This window comes from Perkinsus marinus (assembly GCF_000006405.1).
Source record: "Perkinsus marinus ATCC 50983 genomic scaffold scf_1104296929318, whole genome shotgun sequence".
In the NCBI taxonomy this organism is placed as follows: Eukaryota; Perkinsozoa; order Perkinsida; family Perkinsidae; genus Perkinsus; species Perkinsus marinus.
Genome location: NW_003216498.1, coordinates 388,762 through 405,715, shown reverse-complemented (window position 1 = coordinate 405,715; position 16,954 = coordinate 388,762). Strand labels below are relative to the sequence as shown.

Genomic DNA, 16,954 nt, shown 5'->3' with positions numbered 1-16,954 from the left:
ACCTGGTGGGAGATTTGGGAGATTTTTGGTATCATCAGGTTAGCGAGTCGGACCTTTTTAACGACCTGTTGGACATGGATTCCTCCACTACCACTCCCACCTCGCCTCGACTCGGCCTCATCGACATCCACGATGATGTTGTGTGTAAAATACTGTCCTTCCTACCGGCCTCCTCCATAATAAGCTCATCACAGACATGCAGGTGATGACCTTTTCCGCATTTTTCCTCCGCTGTTACGCCGCACTCCAGATACCTGAGAGCGTGTGGGAATCGTGATGAATTGTGGTATTGGGTTTATCATTACCGCTGGCCGCCCAGGAAGGACCGTTACGGTCGGAGAGTAATAGTCATAGTTAGGGCATCGCTCTATAGAGCGCTCGAGCGACCTATGACGTGTTGACTCTTCAGGCCAACCTACGTTATAAACCCTTTGTCCGCTGTTGGAAGAAAGAACTGCAGCTCCGGGCCGACTCGGAGGCCTCCGGTGTGGATAAAGCTGAAGTTGTTGATAAGAGTTGGGGCGACTGGAATGCTGCAGTCGCTCTTGGCATTCAAGCGGTAGTGCGCCATGGACATTCTGTGGCTTATCTTATAAGCACTCAGACTCCTCGTGGAGGCCATCTTACCACCACTAATGAGCCGTCCGCTCCCTCGTCTTTGCGTTCGCCTTACTCCGCGTCTCGAGCCGCCCAGTTGGACCGTGAACGGCGGGTATGGAGGGAAGCACGAGACGAGTGGATGCTCTGGCGAGTAGTGTATCGAGATACAGAAGAGCATCCAGACCCGAAGGACTTTCCTACGCACACCTGTGATAATACGAGGTCCAGAGTCCAGGTGGTCTCAGGGGCATCACCAGAAGGATGTCCTCAGGTGCACGCTGTGGAGGTCTCGGAAATTCCGAGATGCCTTCGTCTGCGATGAGACGGGTCACATCCACGAGTGCAACGGGCGCACGATGGAGGACTCAGCCTGTGATAGCGCTATGTGGGACCGCGGCAACCAGTGCTGGGTCTGCCCTATCAGCATGAGGATATTCAGGTAGTGTCGGGGTGTCGAGAGTTCAGTATAGACTCAGTCACTCGCCACGAAATTCCGGAGCTGCAGGAACCTCGTCAGTGGTGTGACGAACATCGCAGTTTGCTTTGAATTGGACATAGTATCTCCTTCCGGCAGATACGCAGCGCCTCGCAATGCGGCAGTTGAACAGGGCATAGAGCCTGGTGGGGAGGACTTTGGACCCGCACAATACCTTGGGGACGACTCTCGAGGTAATTCCTACCCTCGGGTTGTCGCGTTGGAGGCTGTTGTTACCTTAGGTATAGTAGATCCTCGAGCAGGGGAAGGGGAGTGTGGGGAGGTAGAGGGACAAGGTGGTGATGGTGGTGTTGCTGTCGGGAACAAGAAGTAGTGCCTATCTAGTTGGTGGCATTGATGTGCATCAACAGTTGCTTCTTGGACTGGTATTATCAAGGCTATGAGGCTTCTATGGCAGACGAGCGTCGTGAGGCGGAGGCGGAGCGAAGAAATTTTGAGAGAATGGGAGAGGCTCGGTTCCGCGGTGTAGGAATTGGAGGGAATGGGTTATTCCGGACTTGACTCGATACCCTTCGAACAGCAATAGAATGCTGATTAGGGGTACCTCGAGTTTGATATCGTTTGCAATGCAATAATAATACTACTGGTTTGGTGGATATCTGTGAGGTTATCGAGATTGCCACAGTTTGTTTAAGATGATAAGGAAACGGGTTGTACTTGAACATTTGTGACCGCATGATAGTAGTCACTCTGTGAGATTGGTGTTCTTAGGCGTCATTGCACGGCCATCGTTGCCATAGGAGTAATGAGGCGAGGAGGAAACGGTCCCATCCTCAAGCAGTCGCCGATGGTGGCCCAGAGAGGCCGTGTGCTCTGCGTCGTTTGTTATGATTGATCCAACTGAGTGCTTGTGTTAAGTGGGACCTTTGGGTAACGTAGGGTGGGAAGGGGAATAGCCATGGAAACAGGATAATTTTGGAATGATAATTAATTTCCACACCTTCCTGTTCACAGTACATGATGCATGATACTGTGCATACTATACAGTATGGGTACATCTGAATGCGCATCACAGTGTTCTTGTTGCGGAGCTTCATTGAGGGTATGCGTGGCCGAATTCGGTAAGTGCTGGTGACGACTTATCACTCTTCAGTAGTCCTGCCTTTCTTCACAGACAACTGTAAGTTCAGGTATAATCGAGAGCATCCACCAACAGCGTCGTGAGAGAGGGAGACATCGACCGTTGGATCCTATAGCGTATGTCCCTCATTGTGAATCTTGACACCCATATGGAGACTTACAAGCAACACAGTAAGGAAGGGGACACATATGTTCATTTGGTAGATGAGGAAGTAAGCCCTTCCGGGTTAACGTCTTCAAGCTCGATCCATACGGGGTAGGGGCCCCGTGCGCCATGCCCAACCGCTGAGACGACCTCAATACAAGGGATTAACTCGAACACGCTTACGCTTTCCCATCATGTGGTGTCCATAATTGCAAAGTATTAGCCTGTCGAGAGGGGTGACCCCAGACAACAGGCCTCCAGGATCGTGCCATCAGACGAATGTCTGTTCGTATACCCTGAGGGGCAACCGCATGCGGACAAGCACACCTTGACCGTCCCAACCTCTTCGAAAGCTGAGAGCGACTCAGAGACCTTCATCTCCGATGATGGACTATCGACAGCCACTGTTTGAAGCATGTCAGTGTTATTATTCTGCGACATTGAAGAGGACGGCATGGCTGTGTGTACGATGTACCTACGGTGTAGACACACAGAGGGGCATGACTGCCGCTGAGAGGCACCGTTCTTAGTCTTACGAGTTCCCATATTCATCGCGGGATCCTGAGCGCCCTTGAGGGTTGTGTAGTGGTAGCCTCGGGCAACTGCCGGTCGTGGCCAGTCGCTCGCCCTCAGCTCGATCGAGAGGCCATCCGCCTTGCCACAATATCTGAGCACAGGTGTTGGAATAGACCTTACCTTGTGCTCAGAAGATATGCTATACAGTGTGTGCCAAATTGATATGCATCTGTGAAAAATTAATAGGAATCGATCTGAAACTATGCTGGATAGTTCACGTAAATATCGCTATGAACATGTGATGTGATAGAAATAACCGCTCGAAACTGTGATAGCGACAACTTGTTCACTATCATTCGCCTCAGAAAATAGCGCACATTGTTCACATTTGCATATCAAATTGGCACACACTTTACATGCTTCTATCTACTGCATACTCGGGGATGCGGCCTTCTATGTCTCGGCCTGGCGACACCGTTGAAATACTCTTCTTTGCGGCACAGTCTCGTCGCTAGCTTCTCCAACCGCTTCGTGCGTACTTCCTAATCGATCAATGAACATAGTGGTCAGAGGCGACTTACGCAGTCCTGCATGAATAGTAGGGGAAAGCGCGTCGCCAGTCGAGACCTCCAAGACCCCTGTCTTGCCTGTGTCGATGATGGCACCTAGATTGGGACGACCCAATAGGGTGACCATACAGCGAGCACTTCCGCAGGACCGACCCTATTGGAGGGCGCGATGGCGTGTCGAGTAGACGCCGGTGTGGTCCCCATAGATAGCGGTCGTTCGTCGAGGGGCATCTTGGTTCAATCAATAGGGGTAGTAGCACTCGTGATGAAGAAGCGCCGCACTAGGCCATATACAGACCATGCAATTGACGAACACAAGGTGTGGTATATCGCAGCAGACACAGCACATGATGGTGAGTAGAGTAATGGTGGAAGCCTTACTCTTCGACAAAGTCGGACTCGTATTCTTCGTCCTCTTCCTCTTTAGAAGAGATTGCAGTACCATTTCGAGCAGCCCCATTTCCAGCCATCTCAGTGGGTTCTACCGAGCTGTCTTCTGCCCCTTCCCGGATGTCCGTTGCCGGCGTCGCCGACCTCGGTACCGCGAGTTCGGTTGGGGCCTGGTCCGGCTCGTCGTCGCCCAGGCGACCTCGTGAGCTGGACGATCGCAGACTACTGAGGGACCGTCGGCAACTGGTTGAATGGCGAGACCGGAAAATGCTGCCGGGGTCGTTCGCTACAGAAGCTGCACTCACTCGGCTTTGGCTCACCATACTCAAGTAATGCCGTCCCGACTCCACGAGGACACGGAAGTGCCTGAGACTGAGGATGTCGGCCAAACAGATGTCGATGTGGGGCTTACTCTGCAATGGCTTTGGGATCTCGAGGCCTGGGTAGCCTATGAACGGATACAGGCTCATGCCGATGTCCTGGCCCGGGCCCATCGTTCCCCCGCACCGGTCTCAGTATGGGGCTCATACTAGGTGATCTCGGCGGGGAGCTCGGTGGTGGAGGCTCGTACCGCACCGGGCGTTCGGCCAGCTCCGAACGATCAACAGAGTCGGGCGCCCATCGAGGGCCGATCTGATCGGCCCCAAGAGTGGACGGTATGTCGTAGGAGCCGGGCCCTAGACCAGAGTCGTAACCCCGAGGGGTCGACAAGCGTGGGGCCAGGCTCCACTGAGGGGACCGAGGCAGCACCGAGTGGTGGTTGATAGAAGGCAACAGGCTAGTCAAAGAGGCTGCCGACTTTGGACGTTTGTCCTTCTTGGCAGCTTCGAAGTTGGTCTGGAACTTCCGACGGTCGTACTCGACTCGCTGCCTTTTCATTGCCTGAGAGGAAGTATACAGGACGATTGAATTCAGCGATCCACTTGAGTCTTGTCTGGGCTTACGAATCAGAAGATCGACCTCGTCATATGATAATACTAAGGTACTTAAAATCAACCAGAGTGAGGCCCTTACCAGAGTCATTCGTTCCATTTCGATGTCACAGGCGGCCTCGAGGACCTGTCGATCAGCTTCAGCGTCCTTGAGGTACTGTTCACGTCTCCGTCTTCGTTCTACCAGATGCTCACTGATCTAACCATAGACACACAATAGATCATCAAAGCAGCAAAGGTAGCAGGTCGGACCGCTCGTTTTCGATGTGTTTCCTGGACGAAAGCCTCGAACTCCATCTTGTTACGGTGTAGCTGATCCTTGCTACGCGTGTCTTTAGCACGCATCTCCTCAGTCAAAGCCATCTGAGTATTCATACTCAATACGGCTAGGCTCGGGCCTCATAATGGGCACCTTCCTGCGCTCATCATCCTTCACCTTTTCTCGTAGTCGAGCTAACCGTGAGCGTTCTGCGCTGAGTAACGCAGCCCTCTTGGCTCGACGAGACTCCGCCTGAGCAAAGCGCGATTGCTTAGCAATTATTTATCGACTGAGCCCACCCTGGCGGCGAGTGCCTCTGACAGTCTCATCTCACGATCCTTGCGGACTTGCAGCAGCTGGTCACTGGGAAAGAGTTGAGTCCGGCAGGAAGGTCAACACATGTCTCTACCGATTGTGCTCCTGCATATCCTTATTCCGCTTGAACCTGTCCCCACGCTTGGCGTCCCGCATACGCTTTGTGGCCTCGGCTAGCTGCTCCATACGCTGTCGATACCTGATGATAATTCTGGACTGTCGTAAGTTGGATCGGAAGCACATCTGTTGGCGACGCTCCTTGTCGAGCATTTCCATCATACGCTGATATATGAGCTCATCTCGCTCCTTCTTCCGTTGGGCACTCCTCGATCTTGCCCTCTCTCCTGAACATGAGTCAGTCTGCGGTAGCTTCTATTGGAAGGCAAACATATCCTTTTTCGCTATTGAGACTCACTCCGTGCTTCGTTGTCCATGAAGGAAGCCTTCTGTTTCTCGAGACGTGCCATATGAGACCGCATTCGTGCCATAGCAGTGGTGGCAAAGTCATCAGGCGTTGTGATCGATCGCAGAGTGCCTGAGGAATAGCCTCTCACTGACGGCTAGTAGCCCAGGCCTTCCTCACGGTCAAGAGATCGGCCTCGTTGAGAACCTCCCGTTGTCGACAGGTTCTTGCCTTGCATCCACTCGTCGAAGGACTGGGTATTGGCGTAGCTCGACTTGACCATAATGGTGTCGTACTCGTTCCTAATGAGTGATATGAGGCTGCCTCCCACCGGACACGACTGCTTCCTCACAATGCTTCAGCTAGACAGGATATACGCCAATCTAGGGGAAGATCTGTTTCATCAAGTGTCGTATAGCTTGGGAACTCTGGTTGAGGAGTCTTGCTGTAATCCTGGGTATGCCAGATATCGACTTCAGATGGTCTCAGGCCTAGCCTATAGCAAGCCTCGACGAACCTCGGGGACCTGGAGCAAGAGAGGCTGTTCGAGGGATCGTTGGAAGAACTCACTTAAGTATCTCTGTCGGAGTGAGGCCCCGGTCAGCGATTCTCATACGCCCTCGTGATGAGAGAGAGGCGAGTGCTTCCTCGGGGAATTCGCTCATGCCATGGTTGGAATGCTCTGTCGACTGAGGAGGTGGTGGGTCCATGTCGACATCATAGCCTTCTAGTGTTACCGCTGCTCGCGATGTGTCAGTGAGGTTCTTCATCACTTTAGAGGAGGGACCGTCGTGGCTTCCTTCACGGGGCATGGTAGACCATTGAATGAATCGGGCGGAAGCCCACAGACTGAGTGTTGATATTCGGAAGGGCAATTCTCATAACTGATTGGCTGAGTCGACGATCGGTCTCAGTAAGAATCCTATCGAACGTGGGCCCAAGATGTTACATATATTTGAGCACAGAGACCGGAGCTCCGATGAGAGGGCCTTCCTTGATTCGACGAGCCAACTCTCACTGATTGACAAACATGGACTTGGTCCATCATCAGAAACGGAGTTCAAGAAAGCACATGAACTGGTAGTAGTGAGAATGTGCGTCGTCAAATTAATAGACAATCGTATAGATATCCTCAAGCACGCCGGGCACAGTCGTAGTAATGGTGCAACTCCATCACGAGGTGTCCGAAGTCAATGAATTGAAGAATTACGTCTTCGAGTGTAGCAATGCTACCATAGAAGTTTCTGAATATGGAGAAGAAGGTTCTCTCATTCTAATGATTCCGTCGATAGCGTCTGTCATGGTCCATGACCACGGACGGATGGTCCATGACGGATTCGTCCATGACTGTTCGTATGAAGAGGGGCAGAGAGCGGGCGCTTAACTGTGCCCTGCATGGTTCCTTCTCTGAGCGTGTCCAATAGATTGAACATTTATTAAAGTCACATCGTGCTCAATCGCTCAACAGCAGTGGGTGTTGCGATGCGAGTTGGGCGTGGAGCTCAGCTGAAACCGTGGTCCATCTCATATCGCTCTCAACTGTCACTGAAATTCACACAGAACCTGAAAACAACTCTGCACAACTGATAAGTGAAAGTCGCTTCGAAGAAACCGACACACATAGTCGCCCCAGCACGGAGGTGAACTGTTAGACACGAATACAATGCCACAGTCTCGACCCTCACGTTGAAGTTGCCGTCGTGACACGACTTACTGATCATTGATGAAAATCCGTAATGCCCCTCGTCGATGAGAAGATGAGCCATCAATTTGACGGCAACTGCACTGAGTTCACGTGGGACCTTCCAGCCACAGTAATTACAACATCCAAGTGCGTCAAGAACTGGCAATCAACTTCATCACAACTACCGCATACCACACGTTACTGAACTAACCGCAACTGCATGCTTCGACATTATCCTATCTTGACCGTGGGATTATGCCCCCCTAATTGACCATAACACAACGATATATGAAAACCTCGGTCGAAGCAACTCGCAATCACAACATTCAGTTTTTTCCATAATACTAGACATACTTTTGGTAGGGAAATATTCAAGAGAAGGATGAGACAATCGCGTTATGCAAAGCACTCTGACGTACTTCGGTCGGCCACGCCAATATAGCGACGCTTACTTCATTCTGAGAGGACAACAATACGATCCATCGCCACTACTATGACGCCCTACTGATGGTACTGCTTGAGGAGCCTCTGAGTCGAGCCACAGAACTCGCTAACGCCAGCGGAGGGGTTGGCGAAGTGAGCTCTCACTGATTTGGCCAAGACCTTGCCCTGAGAAAAATCGCGATAAGAGTATACCAACCACATGACAGCTTACCAATTCCACTCCCCACTGGTCGAAGCAGTTGGTACCCCAGATGGCTGCTTGGACCATAGTACGATGCTCATAGGCCGCAAGGAGGGCACCAGCAGAGGTAGCGTTGCATGTGCCAGGGAAGAGGAGAGATAACGAGGGACGGTTGCCGGGGAAGAACTTATGGTCCATCAACTCAGCAGGGACCTGATTACTTCAAGTCCGCACATACCACACATCTTTCAACTCACCCCCTCCTTCTCGAGCTGGTCATAGCCCTTGCCGAAGGCGAGAGCATCGGGTTGGGCGAAGAAGTTAGACATGAGCTCATCGTGGTTGCTGACGGGCTCGCCGGCAAGTTTGATGGGATTCTGCGACTTGGCGAACCCAATGAACTCGCTAGGCACAATAGTGGTGCCTTGATGAAGCTCCTGGTAGAAGGAATGTTGGCCGTTAGTGCCGGGCTCACCGAAGTGGACCATACCTGTTGTTAATATGATACAACGAATAATGGGCATGTGTTGTAATTACCAGTGCTGAAATCCACAGTGTGGCCGTTGAGAGTTACTCGCTTGCCGTTGCTCTCCATATCAAGCTGTTGAATGTGAGCAACAAACCTCACCAAGGCCTGGCAGTAAGGGAGAATGGCCGTGGACGAGGCACCGAGGAACGTGCGGTTCCAGACGGCAATGAGGCCCATCAGAGCTGGGATGTTCTGACTGAGATCCTTAGTGTTGCGGAAATGCTCGTCCATCAAATGAGCACCTAAACACTGTGACATGGGAATCTCTCCAGATGGGACATGGGCATTACCCTGAAGGAATTGGTTAACCTGCTCGAAGCCGTACTGAAGGGCGAGAGGAAGACAGCCAACAGCGGAGCTGACAGAGTAACGGCCTCCGACCCAGTCCCAGAAGGCAAAGACGTTCTCGTCATCGATACCAAACTCCTTGGTCAACTCCAAGGCGGTTGAGCATGCACAGACATGCTTACTGACAACTTCAGGGGACTTGCCGAGGTTGTCGAAGAGCCATTGGCGAACAGTCTTCGCATTGAGCATGGTCTCGGCAGTGGTGAAGGTCTTGGAGATGACGACAAGGAGGGTCTCCTCGGCGTTGAGACCATCGAGGGCTCTCTCAACATCGATAGGGTCGACGTTGGCTAGGAACTTAGTCGTCCTTCCCTCAGCGGCTTTCTTTGCCACAGGGTCGGTACGAAGAGCCTCGAAGACGAACTCGGGACCTGTCATGGAAAATACGCGACAGAGCCAAGGTCCCTGTGGACATTACCGAGATAGGAACCACCAATGCCGACAGCCACGACGTTCTTAAGGAGCTTGCCGGTCACACCACGGTGCTCGCCGGAGCGGATCTTGTCGGAGTAGTTCTTGATCTGGTCCAAAACTCTCTGAAGTTGGGACGAAAATGATAGAAAAAAGAGGTTAAAAGGGGCGATGAGAGGATAGAACCATATACCTCGAGATAGGCAGCCGCGAACTCCCCCTATTACCCAAACATCCTCGATGACATTCTTACCATCGACCATGACCTTACTACCGCGAGGAGCTCTCAAGGCGGTATGAAGGACGGCCCTCTTCTCAGTGGTGTTAATCTTAACACCTATAAAGGAAACCCCATCCACACCAGAAGAGACACCTCAACCTTCCTTACCGTTGAACATATCTTCGATCTTCTGATCGAGATGAGCCTCCTCGGCCAAGTCAAACAGAGCCTTGCGGGAAGCATCGTTGAGGCGCTCTCTGGAATAGTCCAATGTCACACCCTTTAAGTCGGAAGGGGTCACGAACATGGACTTGTTGCGCTCTGAGAAGACATGAAGAATAACTTACCACGACAAGGGGTAATCATCGCCCTCACCTTCATCAGCCATAAGCTCTTTCAAGTGGACATTTTTGATCTTATCGGCCGCGGCGGCAGCGTTAGCGAATGCCTGGGTGCTGGAAATCATCCTAGTCTAAGAAAATCGACTGAATTGATGGCACAAATTCGGACCTATTCTGTATCTCGCATCCTTGAACCCAAGATACTCGCCCACTCGCACAGTGAACGCCGCTATTAAGCTCAGCCAAGGACACTTCGGATAGTCACACGCCACAAAATTGCCCAACGCTTATCCAACCGACAAAGTAAATTCTTCGCTGTGCGCAACGTGAGCGTTCAGTAGCGCATAAGGTTATCTCATAGGAAACTCCTATCCGACAATTTGCCAGTCGAAAATACACGCAAAAGTAGGCTGCTATGGGGCCACAGCTACGCTAAACCTCTTATCCTTTCTACGACAGCGGACATCTCGCGCGCCCAGGTTATCGATTTTCTACGCAAGGTATGTAGACACATTTCCAGCACTTTGACATCCTCAACTTGCTATTAAGCTGGTGAGCGCTTGATCTTTCTCTGGCCGAGTATCCAAGGACCTTCAACTGAGGCTACCACTAATGACGACGAAACCGATGGTTTGAAATATCAAATTGGAAGTTCTGTAGACACGACGCTGAGCTTTCGGTCGACGCTGTCAGAAAAAAATTCCAAGAAGGAAGTCCCACTGGCGCTGTCTAACGTAGTAAATGAGTACTCGATAGGCAACGTTTACTATGAGCGGGGGGCTCAGGAAGTTTGTGGCGCGGTGATACACACAGGAGAGAAAAAAATGTCATCGGGAGAGCTTTTCATACGCAGTTTCGAACGTTTGAAACAAGGTTTGTGTTCAGTGTGTTAAGAAGTGGAGGCAACAGCAGTTGTTATTGTAGTTTTTTCTCTTTGTGAGTTGGGTTTGAGATGAGCTCGTTGAATCTAAAGAGCCTCCAACACCTTCAGAGCAAGATGTCGGCTGCAGTGCCCAAGGTGGGTAAGGGGATGGTAGAGAGGTAGAGGTAGCGATGACAGGTCCTGAAAAAGAAGGAGGGTCGGTATTTCCATGCTAATAAGAGAAGTGAGATACATGAGATGAAGGAGGAGTTGCACAGTCATGATAAACATAAGCAGAAAGATGCTATCAAGCGGGTGGGTCAGTTGGGAAGGTCGCTGAGTCTCTATGCTGACCACCCGGGTTCCATCCCAGCACTAGTGCCTTCTAATTAGTTGAGCTCTAATTGAGAGGGCTCTCAATATATTACACATGGCTCGGCTTTGTCGACTAACTCCTGAACAGGCCTACACTTCTCTATTATCAGGTCATAGCGAGTATGACCTTAGGAAAGGATGTCTCCAGCCTCTTTCCGGACATGGTACAATGTATGCAGTCGAACCAGATGGAGATCAAGAAACTTGTGTATCTATATGTACCACTTCCGTATCTTACGTGCTTCGACCTAAGATACCTTTTCTGTGAACAGGTTCTCAATTATGCGAAGACCCAACCCGAACTGGCCGTGCTTGCTGTTAATACTTTTATGAAGGACGCAGGTACTTGGGGAGGCCTCTGCGTCGTTATGACTTCCGGTCAATAGTTCATACCACTTCTCCTCGAAATCGTATCAAATGATCTTTAACTTGCGTGCCCAATCAGGTGATCCGAACCCACTTATCCGTGCCCTCGCTTTACGGACGATGGGGTGTATCCGACTTGACCAGATTTGCGAGTGAGGCGGGAGCACGGTGGAGTTTCGGGGCGCGTGACGCTCATATCGCAGGTATTTGCTGGAGCCTCTACGACGGTGCTGCCGCGACCAAGACCCGTATGTGCGGAAGACTGCTGCCATATGTGTTTCGAAAGTGTGGGAGGTAGTATGCGATGGCGAACAGAGGAAGGGATCGAACTTGAGTCGGTATCAGATAAATCCGGAAGTCGTAGAGGATCAAGGCTTCATAGAGGTCCTGAGGGACATGACAGGCGACAGGTGACGAGGGGCTCGGAATTTCAGGGTGCAGTGACGGCTATTCGATCGCCGGTTATTCGCATTGTCAGAAACCCAGTGGTCGTGGCTAATGCTGTGGCGAGCCTTTTGGAGCTATCGGAGAGCAAGGAGGATCCATCGGTCCTGGGCATGAACTCAAGGATGGTGGAGAAGCTTCTATCAGGTAGTAGGATGGCGGGCAGTAGTAGTAGTAGTAGTAGTAGTAGTATGGTCTTTTCAGCTCTGAATGAGTGCACTGAATGGGGACAAGTGATGCTTCTGGACGGCATTGCACTGTATGAACCCAATGGTAGGGAAGGGATGAGGTTGGGGTATCTTGGGGTATCTAGAGGTTAGGTTCGCAAGATGCGGAAGGGGTTATCGAACGTGTCACGGCACGACTGTCGCATGCTAACCCAGCAGTTGTTATGGCAGCGATGAGAGGTGAGTGAGCATGCGTGCATACCACATTTCTGTTACATCGTGTGCCTCAGTGATCATGTCCGACTTGGACAAGGTGACAGAGAATGCCGACTTTGTGAAGCAAGTGGTGAAGAAGCTGCATCCACCCCTAGTGTCCCTCCTCTCTAACCCACCGGAGATTCAGTAGGATTCTTGTTTGTGTTGCACGGAGTGAAATCTTCGCGGTGCGATGGGGTGTATCTTTAGGTATGTTGCAATTCGTAACCTCAATTTGATAGTACAGAGATATCCGCAGGTCATGAACAGTGATGTGAAGGTTTTCTTTTGTCGGTAGTACCTCTGGGCTTTTCTGGGGGTTGGTGTTCTCGATCATAGCCATGCTATCGTGAATGAGAATCGACGTAGGACTATTCTGCTGAGCTCACGTTTATGAGTACGTCCGATAGGGCCCTTGAATGTGGGGGTGAATTGATTGTGTTATCGGAAGGGAGGGGTCGAGGGCGTTATGCTCTCCTTCCCTTCCCTCTGGGACCTGTTGCTCTGTGTTAGATATACAGACCCAGTGTACCTGAAGGTAGAGAAAGTGGATATGATGGTACGCCTGTGCACTCCGAAGAATGCTGAGCAGGTTGGTGCTGATGGGAGGGTTCGTCTTGTGTATTGGTCTCGACAGGTGCTGTCAGAATTTAAGGAGTATGCTGCTGATGTTGATATCGATTTCTCTCGGAAAGCGGTGAGTTGTGGTTCCGACTATGGTAGATCGAGGGAACATCGTGGATGGAGCTGATGATCAGGTCAGAGCGATCGGGCGAGTAGCAGTGGAAGTGGACGGCGTAGCGAGAATGGCCATGCCTGTTCTCCTCGAACTCATCGAAATGAAGGTCAACCATGTCGTAAGCAGTAGACAATGGGACGGGCCCGATCGACTTGAGTGGAGTTGTTCAGGTGCAGGAGGCGGTCGTGGTTGTAGCTGATATCTTGCGGAAATATCATATAGAGTAAAAGGGGTTAGGGTTATCGACTCTGTAGTTCTTCCATGTGCGTTCACCCTAATACAGTACGCGCCATCTGGAGACCGAACGTACGTGTGCGGGGGTAACTCTTTCTACAGAATGACTGTGGAGCTAGAATTTCGAATATAAGGTCCTCTTATAAAGTTCTATTACGTGGACCCTGGCCGCAATCGATTTTCGAAAAAAAAATCATGGCATTTTTTCGCACGTGTCCGACCCCGGTATTGAACCTACGCCCTCCGTAATTGACCCCATCTACAACGATTGATCATCTGGACACAGAATAGTACCGTCGGCTGTAGGATATTGGCGGGTGGTCTCGGTAGATATGAGAAGGCGATTTCGGCACTGTGCGATAACCTAGAGTCCTTGGATCAGCCTGAGGCAAAGGCCAGTATGATATGGATATTGGGAGAATATGCTGAGCATATAGAGAATGTGGATACGGTATGTTGGCTGCATCGCTCCGCTAGGCTTGTTGGTATTTTTTGGTTGGCGACAGGTCCTCAATACATTCATGGAGTTCTTCGCTGATGAGCCTGTGAGTGTGCAACTGCAGTTATTGACGGCTATTGTGAAGCTTTTCCTCAAATGCCCTGGTATCGGCGAGCCTATGGTGACACAGGTCGGTCGTGGTGACACTGTGGTGGTCCTTAATTCACGAGTCTGGTTATAGGTTCTCCAGATGTGCACAGAGTACAGCGATAACCCAGACCTGAGGGACAGAGGGTATCTTTATTGGAGGCTCCTTAGTACGGATCCAGAGCTGGCCAAGCAGATCGTGCTGTGCGACAAGCCAGAGGTGTTTTCTTGGGGAGGGGGCATGGACAAGGGCAATGGTCATGTGATAGGTTTGGTCCCCGGTGGAGTCGAGTTATATGCGACAGTATCATCGGCAGCTGCTGAAAAAGCTATGTGACGAGACTGGGCTCATGTCGAGTGTGTTTTATCTACCAGCAGAGGAGTTCATTACTAGAATGAGGGTGGGAGGAATCGAACCCGGGTGCTTGGGTTACTAGCCTGAGCAGGTTCATGATACAGACGACTACACTGGTGATGATTATCAACAGGACTTGTTGCAAGGAGATGACAGAACGTAAAGGCACTTTGGTATGCACGCATGTACATGGCGCTTTTTCGTTCAGCCAAGCACAGCCGAGAGGTATTTCAGAGGAGGATGGGTCCTCATCTGCTGACGCTTATACCAGACCAACTCCAGGTAGGGCTCCTATAAGGTCTCTCGCCTCCCGTTAGTTCACCGGGTGCTCAGGTCCGACGACGTTCGACCTGCTCGATCTGTAATGGGTTCCTCGGCCTATCATCGTCACCATTGTATTGGGAGGTCCACAGTTATTGTGTCAAGTCTCACCGGCACTCTCCCGAGTTTCAGTTTGTCAATGGCAAGGCGAGGGGTCTCAGGATGTCCTCTTGTTGGGGTGTTGATGGCTTGTTTGAGGCTGGAAGTGGAGGTGGAGGGCTTTAGATAGCAGTGGCTCCGCGTGTGGCATCTGCTGTTGACCACCACGCGAGGTGACTGTTGAGCATCTTAGGTCGACTCATCGCTGGACTTCTTATAAACTGACTCATTCGAACGTTTAGAGATTCGTTCTCAACATTTTACTGTATATGGTGTGTGTGAGTATCATCACCGAGGCCTTCCTTGCTTCTGCGTACGGCTCTTGGGATGTAGTCTCTTCAGCTGATGCCTCTGTTCCGGTCGAATGACCATCAGCGATGTACATTCGTCTTCTCCTGGATACTTCTAAGTGCCGGCGGGGTGGAACTCGGTGCTACTGCCGCGATGGGCCGGGCAAAATTGAGTTCGAAAACAATCCCCCCTTCGAAGGCTGTTTGGGTGAGTAGTGAGGAGAAGCTGTCGTGAGCACAGGGAGAATCCGGTCAGATTCCACCAGACACCCAGCTGTCGTGTACTACTGTTCGAATGATGAGCATCGCGGGGTATTGTAGAGCGTGTCAAAGCGCTATACGGGGTTGTTCCGTGGCTCTCATTGACAATCCATCAGTCGCTACTCAGCAGCTGAGCTTCTTAGGTGACCATGATTGTTTTCGGGATCGGAATTCTCGATTAGAAAGCAACATGGTGTTGTGCATGCTGAATCTAGAAGTCCATATGGTTGTGTTCCTTTAGTTCCCCCTCCAATACAGTGCTGCCTTGACAGTGATGATGGAAAGTATAGATACAAGCTCATCGAAGCTGCAGCCTTCGGAGATGAGGGAGAAAATGGGGAGATTCCTTCAACTGACGCCTTCATACGGATTTCGGCTCATGTTGACGATATACACTTTGGCCATGATCGACTGAGACCGTTCTTCATGGTACCTGAAGGGCGGGCTCTGGGGCGCATGTACGAGAATCTTGCCGAGAGGAGAGAGTCCTTGTCGGAAGGCGCTCTCAAACCTCTGCAGCTAGTCGTGGAGCGCGATCGGTTGATGGCACTAGTAAGCCTTCAGGTGGCCTCATGAGTGTTCCTTGAATGCTTCACTTAGGATGGTAATCGACGCCTAGCTGTACTGAAGGCACTGCACTGTCGGCATCCTGAAGTGTTCGATGGTTGGCTGGATGAGTGCCATGTGCTCATTTCACCGTCTACGGCGCGTCTCAAACGGAAAATTACAACATCCCCGATGATCGATGGTCGGACGGTCCGTTTTGAGGTAGGCAGACTTTGTGAGTAATGCTGTTTTCGCAATAGCTCTTTCGTTTCCTCTCCTAGGCACACGCGAGAGTTTCTGATGAGGTACCCTACTGGGCACGAGGTCTCTACTTCGTCAACAGCGGTCCTGCCTTCACGAGAGGCATGCTGTTGGATGATATCTCAGGCTAGCTCATGCACGCTTTATGAAGCCTTCGTTTCAATATCTTCATTTTTGAGTGACTGCGGATCAATTCAAGGATCATTCAGCACGAGAGTTCCAGGCATGATTCTGGCGATTGCAGATGTCTGATGGAAAATGGAGCACTCCTCGTAAGTCATCGTGATCCGTGGATTCGTCGTTCTCCTTGCCAGCCAGTCATCGAGGTGATGCTTGGATGTAGCAGGTTGAAGGCGGATTTTACTAATTATGAGCTTGGAGCCGACATGATGTGAGAGATATCCTGTGAGAAGTATCAGCTGCTCATGCGGATGCGAATCGCATTATGTGATTGCGAATCTTCGCTGGAAACGCCGTGTGAGAACGGCTCGATGCCAGTGAATGTGCTTACCGAGCAAATTCGACAACGTCCACGCGACTTGAATAGCTCGTCGGATGGTCAGCTTCTCAGCTCAATCTGCTCTTGCCCATTCCCTTCGTGTGCTCACAGAGAAGCGTTATGTTCTACTGTGTGTATCCCTGCTCTCGGGTTTTGGATCTCCTCACCTCTAGACGCTGGCTCTGATGCGCGATTTCGGGTGGCTTGTTATAGATTGCAACTCTAAGTGCAGACGCTATCTGACTTATAACTTTACATCTACAGGCTGTGAGGCACACGAGTCGTTGATGGATAACAATGTTATCATAACATCAAGCCGGATTCGCCAGAGCTGCCCGCCTTGATGGTCAGGTTTTGGCTTGATACTACCAGCAATACAGTTATCTTGAGCTATTCAATATTCAATAGGACCTATTGAACCTATTGAGACC

At 51.0% G+C, this 16,954-nt stretch overlaps 5 protein-coding genes across 5 annotated transcripts in view; 3 read left to right on the top strand and 2 right to left on the bottom strand.

Annotated features, from left to right (window-relative positions):
* Positions 1 to 1,409, top strand: part of Pmar_PMAR012455 (hypothetical protein) — a gene marked incomplete at both ends in the record, with an annotated part of 3,285 nt that extends 1,876 nt beyond the window's left edge. Inside the window, 5 exons of the mRNA XM_002787632.1 lie at positions 39 to 202; positions 410 to 559; positions 872 to 1,039; positions 1,175 to 1,269; positions 1,318 to 1,409. Coding sequence (XP_002787678.1) covers positions 39 to 202; positions 410 to 559; positions 872 to 1,039; positions 1,175 to 1,269; positions 1,318 to 1,409 — 669 coding nt within the window. The remainder of the gene's footprint in view (positions 1 to 38; positions 203 to 409; positions 560 to 871; positions 1,040 to 1,174; positions 1,270 to 1,317) is intronic.
* Positions 1,410 to 4,204: 2,795 nt separating this feature from the next.
* Pmar_PMAR012454 (conserved hypothetical protein) lies at positions 4,205 to 6,517 on the bottom strand (the record flags this gene model as incomplete). Its single annotated transcript, XM_002787631.1, has 11 exons — positions 4,205 to 4,678; positions 4,811 to 4,927; positions 4,981 to 5,091; positions 5,141 to 5,239; positions 5,287 to 5,350; positions 5,397 to 5,646; positions 5,718 to 5,837; positions 5,886 to 6,007; positions 6,058 to 6,231; positions 6,276 to 6,394; positions 6,443 to 6,517. The coding sequence occupies 11 exons, from the start codon at positions 6,515 to 6,517 to the stop codon at positions 4,205 to 4,207; spliced, it is 1,725 nt and encodes a 574-aa protein (XP_002787677.1).
* Positions 6,518 to 7,731: 1,214 nt separating this feature from the next.
* On the bottom strand, positions 7,732 to 10,006 carry Pmar_PMAR012453 (glucose-6-phosphate isomerase, putative). The gene is made up of 10 exons (XM_002787630.1): positions 9,898 to 10,006; positions 9,691 to 9,843; positions 9,530 to 9,639; positions 9,310 to 9,427; positions 8,834 to 9,262; positions 8,552 to 8,785; positions 8,272 to 8,504; positions 8,045 to 8,227; positions 7,895 to 7,998; positions 7,732 to 7,847 (listed from the first exon to the last, which is right to left on the bottom strand). Exons 1-10 carry the CDS (start codon positions 9,986 to 9,988, stop codon positions 7,838 to 7,840), a joined length of 1,665 nt encoding a protein of 554 aa, XP_002787676.1. The 5' UTR covers positions 9,989 to 10,006; the 3' UTR covers positions 7,732 to 7,837.
* Positions 10,007 to 10,860: 854 nt separating this feature from the next.
* On the top strand, positions 10,861 to 14,638 carry Pmar_PMAR012452 (AP-2 complex subunit beta-1, putative; the record flags this gene model as incomplete). The annotated part of the gene is made up of 23 exons (XM_002787629.1): positions 10,861 to 10,881; positions 10,924 to 11,040; positions 11,211 to 11,318; positions 11,373 to 11,442; positions 11,546 to 11,618; positions 11,670 to 11,760; positions 11,812 to 11,876; positions 11,945 to 12,057; positions 12,115 to 12,183; positions 12,231 to 12,317; positions 12,368 to 12,479; positions 12,543 to 12,626; positions 12,846 to 12,924; positions 12,970 to 13,029; positions 13,091 to 13,189; positions 13,242 to 13,294; positions 13,636 to 13,756; positions 13,812 to 13,934; positions 13,986 to 14,111; positions 14,161 to 14,292; positions 14,338 to 14,405; positions 14,455 to 14,528; positions 14,580 to 14,638. 23 exons carry the CDS (start codon positions 10,861 to 10,863, stop codon positions 14,609 to 14,611), a joined length of 1,977 nt encoding a protein of 658 aa, XP_002787675.1. The 3' UTR covers positions 14,612 to 14,638.
* A 1,005-nt stretch (positions 14,639 to 15,643) lies between these two features.
* Pmar_PMAR012451 (hypothetical protein) lies at positions 15,644 to 16,155 on the top strand (the record flags this gene model as incomplete). Its single annotated transcript, XM_002787628.1, has 3 exons — positions 15,644 to 15,769; positions 15,818 to 15,985; positions 16,045 to 16,155. The coding sequence occupies 3 exons, from the start codon at positions 15,644 to 15,646 to the stop codon at positions 16,153 to 16,155; spliced, it is 405 nt and encodes a 134-aa protein (XP_002787674.1).
* Between the last annotated feature and the right edge of the window lie 799 nt (positions 16,156 to 16,954).

Bases quoted from the DNA above. Each gene is read 5' to 3' on its own strand.
- Pmar_PMAR012453 (XM_002787630.1), bottom strand. From the start codon at position 9,988: ATGATTTCCAGCACCCAGGCATTCGCTAACGCTGCCGCCGCGGCCGAT. The intron at 9,263-9,309 runs GTAATGTCCACA...TTTCCATGACAG, and splicing joins CATTGGTGGTTCCTATCTCG to GTCCCGAGTTCGTCTTCGAG. The intron at 8,505-8,551 runs GTAATTACAACA...TATTAACAACAG, and splicing joins CACTGTGGATTTCAGCACTG to GTATGGTCCACTTCGGTGAG.